At 42.8% G+C, this 21,726-nt stretch overlaps 4 protein-coding genes across 4 annotated transcripts; 2 read left to right on the forward strand and 2 right to left on the reverse strand.

Annotated features, from left to right (window-relative positions):
* Window positions 1-46: 46 nt before the first annotated feature.
* mfap2 (microfibril associated protein 2) lies at window positions 47-5,879 on the reverse strand. The gene is made up of 9 exons (XM_046383778.1): window positions 5,695-5,879; window positions 3,956-4,017; window positions 2,736-2,783; window positions 2,336-2,362; window positions 2,154-2,234; window positions 2,012-2,053; window positions 1,838-1,925; window positions 967-1,040; window positions 47-877 (listed from the first exon to the last, which is right to left on the reverse strand). Exons 2-9 carry the CDS (start codon window positions 3,984-3,986, stop codon window positions 774-776), a joined length of 495 nt encoding a protein of 164 aa, XP_046239734.1. The 5' UTR covers window positions 3,987-4,017; window positions 5,695-5,879; the 3' UTR covers window positions 47-773.
* Window positions 5,880-7,142: 1,263 nt separating this feature from the next.
* Window positions 7,143-11,091, reverse strand: sdhb (succinate dehydrogenase complex, subunit B, iron sulfur (Ip)). Its single transcript, XM_046383760.1, has 8 exons — window positions 10,942-11,091; window positions 10,124-10,257; window positions 9,286-9,371; window positions 8,856-8,992; window positions 8,328-8,444; window positions 8,107-8,208; window positions 7,877-7,999; window positions 7,143-7,714 (listed from the first exon to the last, which is right to left on the reverse strand). Exons 1-8 carry the CDS (start codon window positions 11,011-11,013, stop codon window positions 7,634-7,636), a joined length of 852 nt encoding a protein of 283 aa, XP_046239716.1. The 5' UTR covers window positions 11,014-11,091; the 3' UTR covers window positions 7,143-7,633.
* A 235-nt stretch (window positions 11,092-11,326) lies between these two features.
* Window positions 11,327-14,147, forward strand: mrpl20 (mitochondrial ribosomal protein L20). The gene is made up of 4 exons (XM_046383780.1): window positions 11,327-11,606; window positions 11,867-11,977; window positions 12,653-12,730; window positions 12,816-14,147. Exons 1-4 carry the CDS (start codon window positions 11,520-11,522, stop codon window positions 12,987-12,989), a joined length of 450 nt encoding a protein of 149 aa, XP_046239736.1. The 5' UTR covers window positions 11,327-11,519; the 3' UTR covers window positions 12,990-14,147.
* A 505-nt stretch (window positions 14,148-14,652) lies between these two features.
* Window positions 14,653-20,350, forward strand: atad3 (ATPase family AAA domain containing 3). Its single transcript, XM_046383725.1, has 16 exons — window positions 14,653-14,985; window positions 15,522-15,598; window positions 16,074-16,175; window positions 16,298-16,357; window positions 16,453-16,522; window positions 16,609-16,774; window positions 16,989-17,058; window positions 17,511-17,666; window positions 17,762-17,818; window positions 17,915-18,040; window positions 18,139-18,263; window positions 18,369-18,420; window positions 18,526-18,596; window positions 18,763-18,930; window positions 19,403-19,511; window positions 19,600-20,350. Exons 1-16 carry the CDS (start codon window positions 14,793-14,795, stop codon window positions 20,047-20,049), a joined length of 2,052 nt encoding a protein of 683 aa, XP_046239681.1. The 5' UTR covers window positions 14,653-14,792; the 3' UTR covers window positions 20,050-20,350.
* The last annotated feature ends 1,376 nt before the right edge of the window (window positions 20,351-21,726 follow it).

Below are 21,726 nucleotides of genomic sequence, written 5' to 3' on the forward strand. Positions count from 1 at the left end.
CATTACGGCCATGACTCATGTTTGACTCAATCACACACTGAACAGCTGTAGTAACAAAAAAAAGTTTATTTGTTTCTCAGTCTTTATAGTGACAGTTTTACAAAGCAGTAGTACAGAGGCCGTTTGTGAGATGCCACTTGTTGCCACTGGATTATATTAGCTTGCTGCTTGATTGCTAAGCGCAGATCCAGGTGGCAGTAGTACAAAAACTGAGGTCACTCACCACCTGTTTCTTTACACATCTCGTGATCTTCAACGATGAGGCTGCTAGCGGCTGGATATTGATTAGCTTTGTCTGATGTCAGTGCGCAGTGGCCACCGTTGATGAGTTGATCATCATGACAATGACTGCTTTTCAACACAAGTACAGTAACATATCAACAAACAAAGCATGTGATTAATGGTACAATATGCCAAAAAAAAAAAAAAAAGATATTCCGCAGTTTTATGTGCACCTCTAATAGTTTTTCATAGCACCAGTGTGATGATTTTATAGCACCAGTGATTTATACAATCATCATTGTTCTTTGGAGTATATTTATCCATACACACAGGATCTACTGGGCAGACATACATGTGAAGAGACAAAGATAAACAGAACAACTTCAAATGCAGAAGAGCTTTTGGCACAGGAGTAAAGAGTTGTACAGGAAGAGTCAAAAGGCAAAGTGAGGAGAAACTTGGAGGAAGGAGGACAAAGTGGGAGGATGTGCATGAGTGGTAGAAAAAGCGGCAGTATCTGGGCAGGTAGCGTCCCTGATCTCTGAACTCAATCAGCAGCCACCACAGCTCTTCCCGCAGCTTCCTCCTAGTGATGAGCACTGGCCGCTCAGCGCTGCCACGCCACAGCGGGAGAACTGGTCGCGGCACAGGTCCGCTAAACACACACATTCAGAGGAGTTCAAATCACAAGTCTCAACACACCAAAAGACAAAAAAACACACCATGAGAGTACAGTGAACCCACCTCTGAGCAGCTCTTCATGTGCACACACAGTCCTCACGCAAACCTCCTTGTTGATGACGTACACCCGTCGCAAACTTAATGAAAAGCAGAGGCACAGGTCACAAGTGAGGCCGAAACACTGGGTTGCCAGTTAAAGGGATAGTTCACCTCAAAAAATGCAGCCATTTTCAAAATAGTCAGAACTTAAAGAGATACTTCTGGCAGGATTCTGTATTTTTCTTTCTATCAACAAATCCAATTAAAAGACAAAAACCGTTGATGAATTAATCGACAGTCATTGTCTGTGTCCTGCTGCTGTAAAACTCAGGACACCAAATGTGTATTAATACAGAGCTGAAATGCACTATTTACTTCCCTGTGATTAACACTAAAAAACTAAAGTGCCCCGCTGTGTTAGGAAATAGCTGAGCCTTTAAAAAAAAAAAAACTTCAGTATGCACCAATAGACTTGGGGCTGACAGGGTAGAGAAGCCTGGAAGTACCGATAAGTGGAACATAATATTGGTTTTAGTCTTTCTGTTGACAATAATAAGTATCCTTATGGTTCTTTTGCAGGACAATCCAACGGTGATGGAGGCTTTTAAAGAAACATTTTACATGTGCACTATAGAAACAAAATCCTGCTGTCACTTATGTTGAGTAGTCTCATAAAGGCCCTGTAATTCCAAAACTCCTTTATTTATTGACTCTACGGGCATCCTCCTCACTGATATTTGTCATTGATCGAAACTCATGAATTGTCCACAAGGAAATTATACAAAGCGATTCACTCTCACACTTTGATTATGTGGCGCAAGCTGTGAGGAGATGATTTGATTTTAGGAGGTGGAGGTTCTCATTTAAAAGCCGTTTCAGGCTCTTCAGTCCATACCTGTAGAAGCAGAGGCTGTTCAGGCACTGCTTGCATGGCTTGTGCACAGAGTAGAGTCTGGTGCAGGGATACTGCTCCTCTCTGCAATCTGAAAATCAAACACACAGCAAAATTATTTCTCCATTCAAACTACACAACTGATTATCTGCCCTCCTTTCTTCAGAGATTGCTCACCAAGAGGCCCAGGCTCCGTGGGCTCCGTCTCCAAATCGGACTCTTATCCACATAGAAAACAAATGTACAAATGAGTTCTAGACAAGGTGCAAAAAATACTCTTGAACGTGACTCATGCAGGGGTAGACGGCAGCAGATATACCTGATTTTTCCGGACGGACCTCTGGCTCGAGTCGAACCTGCTGCTGGTAGGTTCCAGGAAGAGTGTCAGGGTTTTCAGAGTCTGGACAAGAGAAAGAGAGGAACTGCTCTTACAAACCACACTGATGTTTACATTTGAAAGTAACTTCAAGTAATACTTCCATGAAGCTGAAAACACTTTACCTGGAAAATAATCTGGCCCATAGTCCTCTGTGAAGCCATAAAATAAGCAGGAGAGAAAAATGTTTCATGACGTCAACATTGTGAAATCAATTACAGTCAGTTACTCCCCATGCACACAAACACACGCTCACATGAAAGGCACTGCAGCATATAAAATGAACCACCTGCACTCCAAAACTGAACAAAATGAGCAGTTTGCAAGGGTGTATTGTATGACTTCATACGCAGGATGTTTACAAATAATAACAAGCAGAGTGGTCATTTAGATGGGGAGAGAAGTCCTCAAGGCTAGGTGACACATCAGAGGACAACAAGAAATCAGGAACAGATGCGCAGAGCTCTGATATAAACTGATGCTGAGCTGGAACAGTTAGGGCCAAGACTGTCTTAATGAACTCACCCAGAAAAGGGAACGGTTCCTGGTACTGGGCCTGGGCGAGCAGCAGAACTGTTGATATTTCAGAACAATAAAGTAATCACATAGATGAGGTGATGAGTGAAGTGCAGGTGGGGAAGTCAGTAATCAAAAGTATTCTTCATAGCTGTTTCAGAATAATGATATGTAATCATACATAAATATAAATTCCAGTTTTTACAGTTTTTCAAGGATGGAATTACAGTTTTAAACAGAGAGAATATGAAGCCAGATGCAGAGCAGCGCCAGCTTTAAAGTGAGACCATGTCGTGAACCAAAAAAAATGTTGTTTTCACTTATGAAACTTTAAATTCATAAGAAACTGACACAGCCTTGACCACAGATGTATAAAAAGAAGTAGATACCAGAGGCAAAGATGGCACCTTTTCAGTCTAATGAGAGGTGCTCGTCGGGCACATATACCCTAAACGTTTTCTAGTTTCCTGGGTATGCAATGATTATGTGCAGTGGTGTTTCCCATGCTGGCCGGTGACTTCGTGTTTGGTTTAATGACTTTAAATCTCTTTTCTTAGCTTGATGAAAGTTTTTACTTTTGAATGTTCATGGATCAAAAGTCATAATTGATCTTGCTTGAAGTTTGAGGTGTCCTGTCAAGAGTTTTGCCCACATGTCTTTTATAATGCTGGTATGTCAGTATTTGGGCCACTTTTCTCCCTGTAATACCACAAATGACCACCGGGGAAAAATTGGAAGCAAGGCCGAATGGTGCCTTTGGAGGTATGATGGCTCAGATTAGGTACTTTTAGCATACATAAGCTAAATACTGCTAACTGAGGCCACAATTAGCAAAAGTAAAACTTCAATGCAAAACCATAAAAATTAAAACATGTCAATTCTCCAGTGGTCACCACAATGCTTTATTCAGTGATACGTTCCAATGATAGGCAGCTGTTATCTTTGGGCAGAGCCAGGCTAGCTGTTTCCCCCCGTTTCCAGTCTTTATGCTAAACTAAGCTAACTGGCTGCTGACTGTAGCTTCATGTTAATCACACAGAAGCCATGAGATATGAATCAACCTTCTCCTCAAACTCTTGGCACGGAAGTGAATGAGCACATTACCCGAAACATCAAAACTATTCCTTAAACTTTGATTGATGCTGTGTATATCTTCGAGAGAAATTCAAGATTTAAAACCAAGTTTTCAGGTGTTTCAGTGGACTCACAGAGGAATATGGTGCAGTTACCTGGCATGCAGATTAGTAGGAGGACTCTCATGGTCACTCTGGGAGGTAGACTGACTTGAACACTGGAGGTTAGATGAGGAGAGTATCAACAATCAAAGCAAACAACATGAGAGGGAATTAAGTGCTTCGTGCTGGATATTCTTTGGTCTCCTGAACTCTCTTCTCCTCTCTTTCCCCCTGCCCTCCGTCACCTTTCCAACCACCCCCCCCTTCCTCTCTCTGCCCTCCTTCCTCCACTGGCCCCAAACAGCCACGGCAAGAAAAAGAGGGGGAGAAAAACTCTGACAGCAAGAATGTGGCACGTCTGTCTTCCTAAGAACAATCCCTCTGTTTTCCTACTTTTCCTCGCTGCAGCAGACAGTCTCGAGGCTGCATTCCAGGAAAAGAAACAGAGGACCCCTCGACCCCACCCCTCTTTCTGAGTTTTCTTCATCCCCTCCCTCCCTCCGTCTGTCTCCACATCCTTCATTTCCCTTCTGTCGCCCTCAATGGTCATTTCCTCGAACCCCCCCTCACCCCCACCCCCCAACACACACTACTCCTCCTCCTCCTCTTTCCCCCTTTTCTTTCTTCTCCACCAAGTAAAAGAGCCTGTCAGGTTGAGTGAAAATGACATGCGGACTGAAAAACACGAATATTGACAGCATCACAGAGAAGTAAACCAGATTATCATCTCCTGATGACATGTCAATGAAATTCTGGCTGTTACAGTGTGAAATTGTTACACACACAGTAAAATCCATTACCTTAGCTTCCTGAAACACCGACTTAACTACTTTTCCACTTTGTGGAAAGTATGAATGCTCCTCCTTCTCTGCAGCTATTTCATCTCCCCAACGTTAAGTAGTTAATTTGTGTGTGTTTTTACACATCCTGCACTGGGGCCCTCTGAGCTCTCTCTCTCTCTCTCTCTCTCTCTCTCTGTATCACTTTAGTCATGTTAGTGAGGCCACGCTGGGTGCAAAACATGCGATTGAAACACTGCATGTGTACCAATAACTCTGTGAATGTGTGTGTATGTTTGTGTACCAGCACACACACACACACACACATTCTTCTACCATATGTTCTTCCACCATATGTTTTCACAGCACACATCTGGGAGCGATTACCCCCCCCTCTCTCCAGTTGTTGAGTCCTTCCCTTCCTAGCTAGAGACCCCATCTCCCCCCCCCCTCCAAAACACACACACACACTCACACTCATTAGCAACATGAGATGCACTGGTGTTTAGCCTTTTGTTTTGATGCAACGATGACAAATAAGCTAGAGATATGTAAGAATTCAAATCATCTTTCCCGTGTGCCCTCATCGACCCCCGTCCATTATTTTGTGTGCGCTTGGTTTTCCCTCTTGGCACCCTCTCTCCATTGTAGTGCCATTACTGCAGGCTGTGAAGTCCCTCCTCCTTCTTCTCTCCAGTGAAAACACAGGTCCACATGTCAGCTCTCCACAGCCATTAACACACACTCATGATATCCACAGCTATTCGGTGTTCACTGAGCAGACTGCTAAACTCTCAGGATGTTTTAATGCCCTTCAGTCATGGGCTGAACTGCAAGCGGTCCCTCCTCATATCTCCTGACTTTGTTCCTTCATACTTATCAACACAAATGGAATTCAACTTAACTCACTGCAAGCCAACAAGTGCGTACAACAAAAACAGAGGAATTAAGTGCATCTAAACCAGAAACGAAAAACACGTTTTTTCCTCCCCTCCCCTCCCCAGAGTTTCTTACCTAACTCAGATTCAGTTTGCTCCGACTATCCTCAGCTCTCATGCGTCCTCTGAGTGCAGGAGGACCTCGCAGCGCCACATTGCACCACCCCACATAAGCAGTCTCCTCCCCGTCCAGTCCCATCCTCCAGCCCCCGGCCCAGCACTGACCAACGAGGCCAGGGGGGGATCCCGAAACCGGTACAGACCCCCGTGACCCTCCAGGATCGGCATTGGTTTATCAATGAGCTGATCAGATAGTGATCGGTGCTGGTCATCGAATCTATCATCATAGATCACTGACTTAAAGAGGCCCACATTATGATCTACTTTACTACATTTCAGAGAGAAAAAAGTGTCGGCTACTTTTCACTTAACTCCATGTATCAGGTTACTTTTCGAACTGAGATTTTACTTAACCTAGAAAACACAGATTAACTACAAAAATTACACGAAGTAGTTAAAATGAGCTCCACCTCCTCCATTGACAACAGCAGCCTACATTACCAATTACATATTTATTCAACATTAATGATCCATTTATACACCGAGCCTGGCAGGAGCTGCTCTGTACTCTGAATCCTTCTGATAGTTTAACTACATTTTGTTACTGAAGTAAAATTTTTGAGTGAAATTCTGCAGGATTGTTGTTTTTATTGTTATACACTACTGCTTGTACTGAATGAAATGATCTGAATACTTCAAACACTGAGAGCTGATCCATGTGAATGCTGACATGTACCATTTGTATTAGCAGATAGCTGATATTACCTGATAAGTTTTGTTTTGTACTTAAAACATTTAATAGATTTTCTCTGATAAAGTCAGTAATTCATGCATGCATCACCAGACCTGAAAAGCATTAGCATCCTTTGATTAAAACACTCCATCAGTCGAAATGACCATCATCACACGCAACACAAACCTTCTCTTTCATAAACTATGACATTTTTTATTTTTGGTACAGTTTTGGACTGGATTTTTTTTCACCTTAAGGTTATGTAAATGTGTTTTGAAAGTATTTTCATTATATTCTGTGTCTCCTGATGAACTATAATTTAGTTGTCCCATGTTTTATTTATTTTTTGGATAACTTCATGACTTCAGAAAGTCTTCATAAGCCATTTTTTTCAGTCTCAACAGCACCATCCTTCACAGGAAACATACATGAGAGTATATTGTGGTGGTGCTTTGTTGCTTCTGCAAATTAACATTAAATGTGTCAGATAATTATAATCATCCACTGACTACATACGGCTGCAGATGGAGCTCAACCTGCCACACATAACAATATGATCTGTCACATCTTTTCTCCCAATAGCTGTTAGAGACACATGAACATTAACGTTCGCCCTGAAGAGATTTGCAGCTTAGACTTTGTACAATAGTGACATCCGGAGGACGCTAACTGCTAACCTTAGTGATTATGTATTAAATTAGAGATAATAATAACCGATGAAAAGAGCTGCAGACATTTCAACTATTTATTTTTCATCAAAACAAAGACTGCTATTGTTGATGTGCTGTAAGATCTGAGGGAACATATAACGCGTGCCTGTGAGGCTGCCGCTAACCTGAAAAGCAAAAAGCTATAAAAACGTTAACACACGCAAGGGAACGCCTTCTTTTTTACTTTAATATGTAGCATCATGTCTCCCAAGTGCACAGAAGTACACGCAGAAGAGCTGGATATAAATACGTCTGTTACAATACATGTAAGACTCAAGACACTCACTAACTCCCCTGCATTCATACTGTACATGTGCGTTTGTGTAACACCAAGTCCTCCAACCACACACACACATACACCTTTTCCCATTGCAGTTGATTATACAGTCTGCAGAGTGTGGTGGTGATGGAGCTGACAGGTGTACTGGGCCTTCACACCTCAATAAGCACGTTTTAATCAATAAATCATTTAATCATGGAGGGAAAAGGTATACAAGAGGAAAAATGAGGTTTCACACAGCAGCGGCCTTCTTCTCCTTGTACGTAGCCATCATCTTCTTGATCTCAGCTATCGCTTTTCCGGGGTTCAGCCCCTAAGAGGAAGACAAGACAAATGAGGAAAGAGCAGTGAGAATTATTTTGAAATATTTAAAAAGAGTGGAGAGGTGGAAAGCCTCCTGCACACCACAACAATATAAGATACATAGCGTGAGCTGTGGTGTGCATGCAACTGCAGATGTGTGCAGACAGGTTACCTTGGGGCAGGTCTTAGTGCAGTTCATGATAGTGTGGCAGCGATAGAGGGAGAAAGGATCCTGCAGCTTGGAGAGGCGCTCCTCTGTGAAATCGTCTCGCGAGTCAATCATCCAACGATACGCCTGAGAGACGGGAAGATGTAAGCCAACTCTACATCTGTGATAATGTTTTTATGCAGATTCAGGATGTTATCCATGATCTCGAGAGGTTTATGCGCTCAGACACACACCTGCATCAGCACAGCAGGCCCGAGGTATTTGTCCCCGTTCCACCAGTAGCTGGGGCAGCTCGTACTGCAGCAGGCACACAGGATGCATTCATACAGCCCATCCTGCAGGAGAAAAAGAGGGAGGATGTTTATTTTCATGTGACTTTAAATACAAGACAACTTGTTTTCCCAAAATCAAAAAAGAAAAAAAGAAAAAAAAAAGAGTAGGAGGAGCAGGTTACCAGTTTCTGTCGGTCCTGCACAGACTGCAGGTACTGCTCCTTCCCTTCGCTTGACTCATCCTTTTTCTTCAGGTAGGGCTCAATAGACTTGTACTGGGCATAGAAGTTACTCATGTCCTGCGAACATAATTGAACAATCAAGGATCAAGGAGATGAACTACTTCCAAGTTTATTTGATATTTGAAGCAGCACAAAGAAATTTGTAATTTGAGGCTTGGGTGAAGAATCAATTATGACTTGTTTAATTACCAGTTCAAATTTCCCCTCAGGGATCAACTAAGTCTCATCTCATCTTATCTCATCTATTTAGGACTTGAAATTCAAAGTTCGGGACTTGGAACTTGATATGAGACTTACTTGTGACCTTCCTCCCGTCCCACTCGTGTCCATATTTAAAAAAATACAGAGAAGACTGACGAGTACAGGACTGAAAAGACTTTACTATTCTTTATTGTGTTTTGGCTTTAGTGATTATTGCTAAACTGAATAACATGTCTCAGAGAAAACATCTGTAACATATTTACTCACAGGTACCAGGTCCTTCACCACATACATGTGTGGCAGAGGGTAAATCTTAGTTGGTTTGCTGGTGTTGGTGTCAATCTTGTTCAGACACGCAAGAGTGTTTCCTCCATTAATGTTCATCGCACAGGATCCACAAATACCTGTATGTAAACAAAAATAATAAAACAATCTGAGGGGACAAACCCATTTTCTATCATAACACTGGACACGAGTAGACTATGTCCAATAATATGTTTGTTAAGAGTAATGCAGACCATTCTTTTTTGTTGGAAAAAAACTGAGACTGTGCAGTGTTATCTCTTGTGGTTGAATGACCTGCAGTCATAAATTTACAAAACAAGCTTTGAAAACACTGGTATATTCCCTTAAACAAGCCTGGAGTTACAAAGTTGATAATTATTCTGGTAAACCACTCCAGCCTCAATGTACTGACCTTCTCTGCAGGAGCGGCGGAAGGTCAGAGTGGAGTCAATCTCATTTTTTATCTTGATCAGCGCATCGAGTACCATTGGGCCACAGCTATATGAAAAAAAAACATAAAACCAGAAGATGAGTCCTTAATGTCAAGACATGAAAGTGTAAAAGGGGACATGTCTTATTTGTCTGACTAGTCCAAAGACAATCCAAACAGGTTTTATGGCTACAGAGCATTTTTGAATTGTGAACTCCTTTGGCTGCTGTATCATGTGGACAGAAGTGAATTCAGATTGACCCAAAGCTGATTATAGAGGATCAGAAGAAGGAAGAGGACTGGCAATATACCAGACTGTCAGATCCACCAAATCTAACTGGAGGCTGTTCTCAGGCTGTTAATAAAGCCTTCTGTTTACATGTGTGTACTGTGGGAACTGCTTTGAACTTCACTAATAAATAAGTCTCCACCAGTGCAAGCGAGCATGATCAACTAATAGCAGCGCTATTAAAAAGGCCCATATTCTCTAGTGTATATTATAAAGATAAGACGTTTTACTTGAACGACAGTGCTTTGCCTGACAAAGTCCTCTTCACTGCGTCTATGACCAATAAAATTAAGAAACACAGATAATTCAGCCTCCCTTTTTGTTTAATCAGTGGCTACAGAATAAATGCCATTGAACAGTCCAAGGTGATACAGAAAACAAAGTTCACCTCAGCCATCATTTTTTGTATTATCAGGATAACTTGTTGTGCTGTATCACTTAAACACTTAAGAAGCTAATGGGCAAATGATGGAGCACACTAGAGCGCACACTGGGCTTCCTCATGGCTGAGGGAAAAACTCAAACACCTACGTGTTGAGGTCGATGTCGTAGGTCTGCATGCGGGGTTTGTCTCCTGGGGTGTCTGGGTCCCATCTGTACACCTGGAACTTCTTTATTCTGGGCTGCGCTGCTGGAGCCGCTGCTGTCTGGGCACACCGAACCGCCTTGGCAGCAGGGAGACCAGACAAGATTATGTTGGCATTATGTTTGTTCATTACACACTACTAGGAGCGTTGGCCAAGTAAAGTACGTCTGCACAGTCTGATGATGCACTCACATTCAGAATAACAACATTTCTCTCCTGGGCATAATTCTAATATTAATTATTGTGCTCATAATCTTTAAAATTCCTGACAAAGAGAACAGAAAAGGGTGATGAGAAGAACATTTTTGTTTAGTTATCACACCCATAAAATAGATTAACATCACTCATGAAAACACAGAGTTACGTTCTAAATTTGTCTGGTTTTGTTTTGACTGAATTTCGTACGTGTATGTGTCAGATTTCCTTCACTCTACAACATTTCTTTAACCCTTTTCCTGCCACGCTGGGTGTCTAACCTGCGTGCAGTTTTTATCGGCTAACTTAGAAGTCCACACAAACCGATAACAAGAAGTTAACACGTTAAAAAAGTTCCTGTTGAGTCCATCTAACGTTGGTTTACAGCGAGAACCAGCTAGCTATTAGAGAGACTTCAAAGTATAGCCGAAGATCGCCGCTGTCAAAACGGACTGTGTTGCGTGTTGTGACGTTATCCTGAGCAAAGCGACTCCGGCTGAAACTGTCACCGACGGCAACGGTTTATTATTACTGCCTACTTATTCTAGCTTAATGACTTTTAACGTACCACCAGTCCTGCGGGGGAGCGGAATGCTAAAACACCACAGCGGCTCAAGGACGTGAAGCTAGCAACCGACATTTTGGAGTTTCTCTGACCTCCAGTGCCTGCTATCCCAGCATTCACCGGGGCGGCGTCATCGTTCCAACGGGAGCACGCGTTTTGTTAACCGCCGTCGCCCGGTTTTAGAACGTGATTAGAAGAGAAACTTCACAATCAAGAAGATTGTGAAGTTTATATGGTTTGTTCGACTTGAGCCAGTTTTGTTCCATATCTTGTCGCTCTCTTCGTTTAGCCATAACCCTCCATGTAATTAATGTTTTTTCTTGTTTCAATAATAACTCTTCGCTCTTTTGCCTAGTTCATGCTGGCGAACCCATGTGGCTCAGAGCAGCAGTACACCAGATATCAGAGCTTACAAATCAAACGAACCCAGTGTGTTTGTCAGTGCTGGTGCGGCATGTGAAATTGAACGCACACAACATCGAGTTTCTCTGCGGCTGGAGCTGAACTGTGGTCATTTAATCCACTGTATTCATCCTCTCAAAAGGCAGACTGTGCTGTAGTAGTTTATCTAAAGAGCAAACATGGTATTCCTGACGTTGCCTTGTTGGATCAGAAGCCGTGGACCTGACAGATACTGGAAAGTTCAAGATCTCCTCAAGCATGCACGGGTAAGGCCGAGACTATCTCCTGGAGCAGAGGCTAAATGTTGTGTTTTACATTTTGCTTTTAGTAGTTAGTAGTAGTTCAATCTTAATTGTTTGAACTAGAAAATCGGTGAGTCATTTGCTCATGTATTCCCTGCTGTTTAGAGATGACCTAGGCCGCTTGATCCGGTTAGAAAGATGCCTCATCATCCTAATCTAATTTTAACATCAATAACGGTGGTCATTTTGTTTAATTCATCCTTCCTGTTCGGTTCTTTCCGAAGCACTTCAGAGGCAGAAAGAACCGCTGCTACAGTCTGGCTGTGCGGGCTGTCACAAGGGCTTTCGTCTACGCCACTAAAGCTCGGAGGTTAAAGAAACGTAACATGCGGACGGTAAGACACCAATACATGTTAAAATAAAACGTCCTCTCCACGATAAGAAGCACATGGCTGACGATAGGCTACAGTTTGAGATTGGTGGTTAATTTGTATTATCCGAAAAATGGCAGCATAATGTGCTTCTTGAAAGGTCAGGGTCAGTTTACTTTATTTCACCAGGGTAACCCAGTCAACCGTAATACTGATTTGCATGAAATCCTGTGTATATAAAATTGTATTAAACATACACTAATACAACTCAATCATATGAGTGAAAATAGTCTGAAGCGTCAGAGTGCCCCAAGATAAATTTGAGGGGCCACCACGACATTATTAAAGTATTTTTTCCAGATTATGTTTTTCCTTCTTGTAAAATACTGCACGTTGTCACCTCTTCTGGGCCTTAGAAATGCTTCATACTTGATAATACAAGTAGAGGGGATAAAAAACACTGCTTGTGGCTGAACTGCTCATCACTCATGTCCACAGTAAGTGATTACTGGTCACAAGTAGATATGGAACTTTATAGAAAGGAACATATAGGCACACACAAGTCAGAAAGGTTGCACACCATTGCTCCATTATGTGTCACTTATTAAATCCAATCCCAGTTGCAGATGGGTGTACTGATTGTTTGCAATAAAGTACTCAATATCATTTATTCTATTCATTGTGTTTTTATTACTGCAGCTGTGGATTACGCGCATTGCAGCAGCATCACGAGAGCACGGCTTGAAGTATCCCGCTCTTATACACAATCTCACCAAGGTCAGTTGTGTTGAAGTCCTCTCTGTGTTCTGTATGCTGGTTCAGTCTCTGCATGTTAACACATCTCCTCCCTTCCCCTATACAGAGCAGCGTTCAGCTCAACCGACGTGTCATCAGTGACCTGGCCGTCACTGAACCTCGGTCATTCCTCTCACTCACAAAACTGGCACAGGCTCGACAACAGGAAGGACTCCGAGCGGCGTTGGGTGACGGCAAAGAGCCTGCTGGTGTCTTCTCCCGTGTTGTTTTGCTACAGTGAAAGACTCGACTCATTTGCAGATCTTCAGTTGTTATGTGGTTTAAACAACAGTGCTCCTGGATTGTGGAGATGTTCAGTCAGTCAGGCACACACACAAACCTCCTTGCTTTTGTTGCTTGGTTTAAGTATTTTTCACATAATCATATAAGTTGAATTTAGTCAGATCATTTTGTTAATTCGGTTTGTAATATTTATTGATCGCTATACCAGAGTTTCCTGAAACTTGTTGACCCACAAAATGACCAATTTTGACATCAGAGTGTTGTCCTCATATGTAATATTGGTCATTTGGTGAAAAGCTGTCAGCTCCTGGTGATGGTTAAGTGGACAGAACTGTCTTTTACCTGCACCGTGTATAAACAAATGGGCTGGGAGTCTTGCATGGGTAAGCTATACGCTGGTCTTTGATGTAAAAAAGGAATTTTCCTTTTGGGGAGATTTTAAGCAGTGAAGCATCTCTGAAGTAGAAATGGGATGTAAGGTCTTGCTCAGGGACACTAAAGCAGGGCAGAGGATTTCTGTTGCAGTTTGTTGATCCCTAACCTTTAAGGACAATTTCTCTACTCTGCTGCAGTTGTGTTGTGCAGAGTGCATTTATGAAAAGAGAACCAATAAATCCACATGAAATTTCCTTTTTGGGGCCTCTTGCTGACAATAAGGCAACTCTTAAATATGATTGTAAATTGCTTTCAACAAGCCCATTTCAAGTAAAGAACATTTGAAGAATAATTTTGCACTCATAAGTCATCACAAGGCCATAGTCATAATCCAAGAAGGCACTTGACATTAAACAGCATATCAACTGATAGTCCACAGACCTACTGCTCCCTTCACTGACTCAATCCAACATCTGTTTCGTGTGCCAGAGATTTCCACCTGCAGTTTTATCTGCAAATTCCTCAGCCACAGCCCTCCTGATTACCTCCGATATCACGAAAGGGGATGTGATTATTGCTTTCCATGAACCTCTGTGTATATCACATGCAACCTTATGTTATGATTTGGTGTTGTTGGACTGAGTTTTTTCGGAGGTTGGAAAGAAAAGTGAATCCAAGCTTTATGATGTAATGACTTGTCTATGTGTAAATACATATTTTACCATTTGTTATTGTGAGGTTGTCTTTTGAATCTTTGGTTCATTAAACATTTTGAAATATATCTTGACTTTGTCTTGATTTTTCTTGCTGTATGTGAAGATGTAATTTTGAGAAGTATTTCATCCCATATTAGTGTTTTGTAGTTTTCATGTTGGCTGTTATATGCCCCCCAGAAATTTTAATAGCCGTGATAGGGGTACACTAAGCAAGATTTCACGGTAATGGAACACAAATTATCTTAATATAATAAACCAGTTGTATCTGACCCAAGTTTGAAGCCTAAACACTCTTCCAGTCCAGCATTTATTTCTCATGAATGCTCCTTGCTGGAAACAAAGGACGCAGCACAGCAATGTCATTGGCCTGTGACTTACAAAATCAGAAACAGCCTGATGTAACCACAAGAAAACCATGTCCTTTCCTGTGAACGGTACGTGGTATGATCCTCTGCGGCAACCGTATAGATTTGGGGAGGGACTACATGGATGACCTCTACTGAAGACAGCCGTTGGGACAGCCAATGAGAAAAAGGAGTACTTATTAACGGCCAATCGTCGTTGATGTTATTCAGGCTCTCTACTGCGCACGCACAGAAGATTGCAGCGTGACACGCGTGTGGAGGAAGTGCGGTGACAGGTCTGCAGGAGCTGCCGTTTCTCGGTCTACACAGAACCGGCTAAATTGTCCTTTATCTATTCTCTTTAAAATGTCGTGGCTGTTCGGCCTGAACAAGGGGCAGCCTGAAGTGCCCGCCGGTCTCCCGGTTCAGCCTCCACCACCACCGCCGCCGGCCGGAGGCTCCAGCGGCGGTGGAGATAAACCCAAGGACAAATGGAGCAACTTCGATCCCACCGGACTGGAGCGGGCAGCCCAGGCGGCCAAGGAGCTCGACAAGTCCCGTAAGTGTTTGGGAGGGCCTGCGGGCTCAGTGGCAGTGACCGGAGTGGAGGTTTCTTCACTTTATAACAACATTTCCACACAGTGAGATTCACGATGCAACAGCATCCAGCTCGTGTCCAGAGGTGGTCGTTTCCAGAGATACAGCTGCTCAGATAACGAGGCCCACTCCCACAACCAGCATCTGTTCGCGTATATTTCATCTAACCTTTTGCATATTTATTGGTTGCATATGAGAGCAACGCTGTGCTGTTCCTGCCTTTACTCAAACTAAAGGACTGGGTTCAAAGGTCGTCACCTTGCAGTGTGGCTTGCAACACCCACTTGCACTCGTTTCACATACATGTAGCTTTTCTCTTACCGCTCCTGTCTTGTTTTGAGTTCATGATTTCATTTTCCACATTGGATAAAAGTAGGTGAAAGTGTAAAGGTAAAGACTCTATCAAGATGTTACGCCAGTCTCTGAAAACGTCCACGTTTGAAGCCACCATGCATTCCACTTATGTGCTGTTGCTGCTCTCCTCACACCTTCATACAGGACATGCCAAAGAAGCTCTGGATTTGGCTCGGCTGCAGGAGCAGACCACTCAGATGGAGCACCAGAGCAAAATGAAGGTACAGTGGAAAACGAATGCACTAAAGTACTGCTTCGTTCTTGATCTGCTGCAGGACGCTCGGGTCTTTCCAGACAGCTATGTTCATTTCACTGCTGATTTACATCAATGGAGGAACATGTTGTAATCATGTGACTTGCTGGATGCTTAATGATGCTGGGAGATACAGTAGAGCTGTGCCGAGTGTGGATAAAAGTTTGGTGTTGTTGCTGCAGATTACAACATGAAGAAAATGTGGTAGACGGTATGGAGAGTCCATTTGTAGTTTGTCAGAAATAGAAGTCACATACAAAGCTTTTCTTTCCCTCTCCTCTTTATCTGTCCAGATGTCAAATACTATAACTATTACCTGTTCTAAGTCGCCCCATGTGTTTGTACTCATGTCTCTTTGAGGACTTTCATGACACATACCAAGCAAATGTTCACCAGTATGTTGCTTTGGTTTGAGAGCATCCTTTTCTGTGCTCCTGTGACAGGAGTATGAAGCAGCACTTGAACAGCTGAAAGGCGACCAGATCCGAATCCAGGCAGAAGAGCGGAGGAAGACTCTGAACGAGGAGACCAAGCAGCATCAAGCGGTAAGAACAGAAATGATTTGTCCTTTTGTTTTAGTAAAAAAAAATAAATAAATAAATTAAACAAGTATTTTGCAGCAGTCCATGAGCTCTGAGTTACATGGTTATTTTCTGTCCCATTACAGAGAGCTCAGTATCAAGACAAGCTGGCCAGACAGCGATATGAGGACCAACTACGGCAACAGGTGAGTTCACCTCTTTCAAGTTTAGTATATATAAGGCTTTAAAATGAGTCATCATACCAAAAACATTGAGCTTTTTGAATTTTTTTTTTCAACAGCAAGCCCTGAATGAGGACAACCTTCGCAAGCAGGAGGAGTCTGTCCAGAAGCAGGAGGCCATGAGGAAAGGTATACACCGGACAGGATCTTGAGGAGGCTTTTCAATGATAGTGAGCAGTGGGTTTATGTACTTTTTGTGTCATGGGTTTTCACAGCCACAATCGAGCACGAGATGGAGCTGAGGCACAAGAATGAGCTTCTGCGTATCGAGGCAGAGTCCAAAGCACGAGCCCGCGTCGAGAGGGAGAACGCTGATATCATCCGTGAGCAGATCCGCCTGAAGGCTGCCGAGCACAGACAGACCGTCCTGGAGTCCATTAAGTAAGATTTAACACTAAAGCTTTTATAGTGTTCTGAATCATGTAAGTTCAAACTGAAGATGTCAAGGAAGTATTAAAAACTAATGCAGTCTGCAAAGGTCCAGTATATAACACAGGAATGGTCATTTTACATGTTAAGAAACAGGGAAATCAACTGTTGCATCTTGTAAACACCCAGAAGGTGTGTTTGACAGTTAATTGGTGTTTGCTTTCAGGACAGCAGGTGCTGTGTTTGGAGAAGGATTCAGGGCCTTTGTGTCAGACTGGGACAAAGTCACAGCCACGGTGAGCCATACTTTTCCATCCACAATCAATTTAATGAATGATTATACTGGAAAGACACGATCTCTGAGTTTCACTGGTGGAAAGCCAGACTGAGGAAACCTAATAAGTGTGCTAATAAATGCATTTACTCTTAAACCGATGGCTGTCTGTTCACAAAATTTGTTCCATTTTATAGTGATATGATAATTCAGTTGTTAACAATAATATGTTTAAAGCATGTCGTTTTTTTTTCTTCACAGTGCTGTGAAAAAGAAGTGCAAACATTTGCACATGTTTGTATTTTCTAGTGTTACACCACTGATGACATCCAGTAGGCAAGAGTGTTAGCAAATATCCATTTAAATGTTTGGACTGTCTGTGTGGGCAAACCTGAAATGGGTTTAAACTGAGTGGTTTTCAAGATCCTTGCAGTGAACAGTGTTGTGAATGTTGTGTAACTGTTCCCTTACCAGGTGGCAGGTCTGACCCTTTTAGCTGTGGGTGTTTATTCAGCCCGAAACGCGACAGCGGTGGCGGGACGTTACATCGAGGCCAGGCTCGGAAAGCCATCGCTGGTGCGGGAAACATCCCGATTCACTGTGGGAGAGGCAATCAAGCATCCAGTCAAGGTAGCTAATTAGCAACTGATCGTTTGTGCATATTGTAAACTGGAGATTATAATATGCTAATTGTGCTGTTTCTGTGTCTCTTCCTAACTAATTAGACAGCCAAACGGCTGAAGAGCAAACCTCAGGATGCCCTTGAGGGAGTTGTGCTCAGTGTAAGTGGACATTGAAATATTTACAAAAGACCTAACCAACATGCATGTTTAAAGTTTTGCACCCACTTAATTTAAATGCATTTTTCTATCTTTCAGCCTTCCCTGGAAGAGCGTGTGCGTGACGTCGCCATCGCAACAAGAAACACGAGGCAGAACAACGGCCTGTACAGGAACATCCTCATGTACGGCCCTCCAGGCACGGGCAAAACTCTCTTTGCTAAGGTATACCACTGAGAGCTGAATGATGACTGACGTAGACATTTATGTACGCTGAAAGTGGTGCTCCATCTAACTGATGCATTTCTTTTTGTATTGAGTAGAAGCTGGCGATGCATTCTGGGATGGACTATGCAATTATGACTGGTGGTGATGTGGCACCCATGGGCCGTGATGGTGTGACAGCCATGCACAAAGTGTTTGACTGGGCTAACACGAGCCGACGCGGGTAGGCTACTTGATTCATAGGCGTGTACATACAATCAATGCAACTGTTCACTCCAGATACAACATCAACAGATGGGTGTGATCGTGTGTTTTTATCCTGTTACAGACTTCTGCTTTTTGTCGATGAAGCTGATGCGTTCCTCCGCAAGAGATCCACTGTAAGTCTGCGTGTATTTCATTTCCCAGAAACCCTGGATAGAAAATAGATTTCACACCATTTCAGTTCCTCTTGACTTTATTTATTTATTTATTCTTTAAAACAGGAGAGGATCAGTGAAGACCTCAGGGCCACTTTGAATGCGTTCTTGTATCGCACTGGAGAACAGAGCAACAAGTAAACTTTACATTTGTATTCTGTGCAAAACTGGGCTCTAACCTAATCCTTAAATGTGTGCTTTAAGGTGTGCTCGTCACTTCATTTTGCCTGGTCTGTTTGAACTTTACCACATCCCATCACATGCTTGATTTCTGTTCTTTTTTTTTTATTTTTTCCTTTGCAGGTTCATGCTGGTGTTGGCCAGTAACCAACCGGAGCAGTTCGACTGGGCCATAAATGACCGTATAGATGAAATAGTGAATTTTGCTCTGCCAGGTCCTGAGGAGAGGGAGAGGCTGGTGCGGTTGTACTTTGACAGATATGTGCTAGAGCCCGCCACTGGAGGGAGGCAGTGAGTACAATCCCCACAGCACAGCTGTTAAAATAGGGCAGGAACTAAAGCCACTGCACACCAGGGATGCATACTAAAGCAAGCAGTTAGGCTCAGTCTACCACCATGTAGATATATTGATTCTGTCATTCATATAGTCATGTAATATTTAGATACAGTGATTCTTGGCTGAATGGTGCTACCAGGATCAGGATTAGATTCACATCCATTGGAGATGAAGGCACAGAAAACAGCCCGCTGGGTATGGGGAGTGTAGCCAGCCATGCTGAGACATTAATTACCGAGAGATCAGATGTGTGACAGGGGCTGAAGGGTCGGGGGTGATCCACACACAGGCCGAGAAGCAATAAACTGAGCTCCAAAAACACAACAAAGTCAGAAAGAAACTGCATCCAGGCAAACAATTTGATGGCAAAATCGTTTCTTTTGTATGCCTCTCATGTTGCATGTGTGTATGTGTGCCTTTGTGCAGGAGGTTGAAGCTGGCACAGTTTGACTATGGTAAAAAGTGCTCTGATATAGCAGCACGAACAGAGGGCATGTCCGGCAGAGAGATCTCTAAGTTGGGTGTGGCCTGGCAGGTATGTTCCAAGTCTCAATTTCATTTCATCTTTTACTTCGAAATGCTACAAGATTTTCATTTAATTAATTCCTAATGTTCTCTTGCAGGCAGCGGCATATTCCTCTGAAGATGGCGTCCTGACAGAAGCTATGATTGATGCTCGGGTTGACGACGCTGTCAAGCAGCACCTTCAGAAGATGGACTGGCTGCATGGAGATGAGGAGGCCCAGACTAAGACCCTTACACCCCCCCCTGCTGGGGCGACAACCAGCGGAGGAAAAATGGGTTTTACTCTGCCCCTCAGTGAGGCGCCTCAGGCCGAGGACATGATTGCCCCTGCCATAGAGATAAATGTGAAACAAGCAGGTGAAAGTATAGCACCTCCTTCAGACACCGACCAATCAGCAGAAGGCAAAAGTGCTACACCAGCTGGACCAGACTGTGAGGAGGCTGTCAAAACAACAGAGAGTTTACCCAAGTCTGCTGCTTCCACTGACAGTGAGGGCAAAGAGGAAGACAAAACGGGTTCTTCTCCGAAGGATGGAACTCCAGTCTGAGTTGTTCAGATTTGTTCAGTTGGGAAACCTCGACTTTTAAGATTAGTGTCCTGTCCCTTTGACTAGTCTCTTTATGTCTAAAAATCTGTCAGACTGTTGACAACAGAAGATTCAGCAGGTTTGGGAAGATAAGTAACACTTTGAAACACAAATTACACTTGGGACTCTTTCATTCTCATATATAAATGTATAGATGATAACCATGTACTTTACATGGAAAGTCTGTAATAACAGTATATAAGCGTGCGCAGTGAGTGTCTGTTGAAATGATTAAATGGAGTCTGTGTTTTTATAAACAGTTCAAGTATTGGTGTTTCTTACAGACTTGTTATTATATTCCACAACTGGTCGCTTGCAGTAGTTTTTAACGGACTTTACTGATTGAGAATCAGCTGAGTCAAAACTTCTTTCAGAAAGCTAGTGGTATGCAACCTGAAGGAGTGTGATAGGTCATGAATTTAAACCACCACAAAATGATAAAAGTTAAAAGAAAGAAGTCATGCAATTCAACCAACCAGAGCCAAGCTGCTGCTGCAGTTCCTCTGTTAGCATATTTTTGTGTTTAAAGTTCTTCAGCAGGAACTTCACTGTCTTCTTAAGCCATCTTTCCCGATCCTTGACACTTCTTAATCCCCGCTGTAATTTCTCCACCCTTCCCACAGCCTCAGTTAATTTTTATTTTCTTGAAGATCAAGGGCATACTGATGATCCTGAAAAATATTAATGTACACTATTATATAAGCCCTGCAAAGACATTTAAAAGAACAACCGTTTCACTCACCAAAGTTGGATCCTCAAGGTCCCTTGTCAGCTGTATGTGAACAACCAGACATGGTGCAGCAGCTTTTTTTGTGAGGTCCTGAATTTACTTGAGTCGGTATCTACAATTTCAGTTCATATGTATTACTAAGTTTAGTAGGTGGTCTGAAACTAAGATTATATGTGGAAATGTCTCTGTGACACTAACTCCCACTATGGGGTCTCACTCATTACACTCATTCACTACTCAGAGAACCAGGGTTACAAAAGTTCCCCACATGCAGTCAGTTCCTTACTTACCATTCATCCCGTGTGCTCTTCAGTATTTGAGCCCTGAGAACCAAACTTTGTGTAGGCACATCAGGAACCAGCTGAGGCAGATACCCAAGAACAGTCCAGCTATCATATCCATCTCCTGCTGGGTCATGTTACTGAAAAAGCCGTTTTTGCAATGGACTGAGCCTCATATGGAAAGATATGACAGAGTTGATACCTGTAGCACACAGAACAGTAGGCAGAGGTGGGAAATTCGTACACCGAGAAGGTAAGAGACAATGATGCCAGTGGTAAAACATGAACACATGATGCTTAAAGTCTAACAGCGGGCCGGAGACAGTCACAGAAACCAGAGGGATCAGATGTGGTGATCCCACCGCATCAACTGCGCACGGTCTGAGGTAACTCCCTTAAATCTGATATTCTGAACTGAATGTCAATTAAGAGATTAGTAATTTAAAAAAGTATAACAAACGTTGTGTAAATGTTACTGAACTGGGCTAACTGAGTGCGCATGCGTCGATACGTGTGCAGCCTGTTACATACGCTCCCGATCTTTCTCACTGTTTTCTACTATTTTATTATTATTTCGCGACTCCTTTTACTTTTTTTTCCCTCTGGACTACACTGTTTTTTTTTTTA

The sequence above is a fragment of the Scatophagus argus genome, chromosome 3 (assembly GCF_020382885.2).
Source record: "Scatophagus argus isolate fScaArg1 chromosome 3, fScaArg1.pri, whole genome shotgun sequence".
NCBI classification, from domain to species: domain Eukaryota; kingdom Metazoa; phylum Chordata; class Actinopteri; family Scatophagidae; genus Scatophagus; species Scatophagus argus.

Coding starts and splice junctions, on each gene's coding strand:
- mfap2 (XM_046383778.1), bottom strand. CDS start 3,986: ATGAGAGTCCTCCTACTAATCTGCATGCCAG. Junction 1,926..2,011: donor CACGGAGCCTGGGCCTCTTG/GTGAGCAATCTC, acceptor TTTGATTTTCAG/ATTGCAGAGAGGAGCAGTAT. Junction 878..966: donor ACATGAAGAGCTGCTCAGAG/GTGGGTTCACTG, acceptor GTGTGTGTTTAG/CGGACCTGTGCCGCGACCAG.
- sdhb (XM_046383760.1), bottom strand. CDS start 11,013: ATGTCGGTTGCTAGCTTCACGTCCTTGAGCCGCTGTGGTGTTTTAGCA. Junction 8,209..8,327: donor TGCAGGACCGACAGAAACTG/GTAACCTGCTCC, acceptor TTTCTCCTGCAG/GATGGGCTGTATGAATGCAT. Junction 7,715..7,876: donor GCACTAAGACCTGCCCCAAG/GTAACCTGTCTG, acceptor TCTTCCTCTTAG/GGGCTGAACCCCGGAAAAGC.
- mrpl20 (XM_046383780.1), top strand. CDS start 11,520: ATGGTATTCCTGACGTTGCCTTGTTGGATCAGAAGCCGTGGACCTGAC. Junction 11,978..12,652: donor AGAAACGTAACATGCGGACG/GTAAGACACCAA, acceptor TTATTACTGCAG/CTGTGGATTACGCGCATTGC. Junction 12,731..12,815: donor TTATACACAATCTCACCAAG/GTCAGTTGTGTT, acceptor TCCCCTATACAG/AGCAGCGTTCAGCTCAACCG.
- atad3 (XM_046383725.1), top strand. CDS start 14,793: ATGTCGTGGCTGTTCGGCCTGAACAAGGGGCAGCCTGAAGTGCCCGCC. Junction 15,599..16,073: donor AGCACCAGAGCAAAATGAAG/GTACAGTGGAAA, acceptor CTCCTGTGACAG/GAGTATGAAGCAGCACTTGA. Junction 18,264..18,368: donor GCTAACACGAGCCGACGCGG/GTAGGCTACTTG, acceptor ATCCTGTTACAG/ACTTCTGCTTTTTGTCGATG.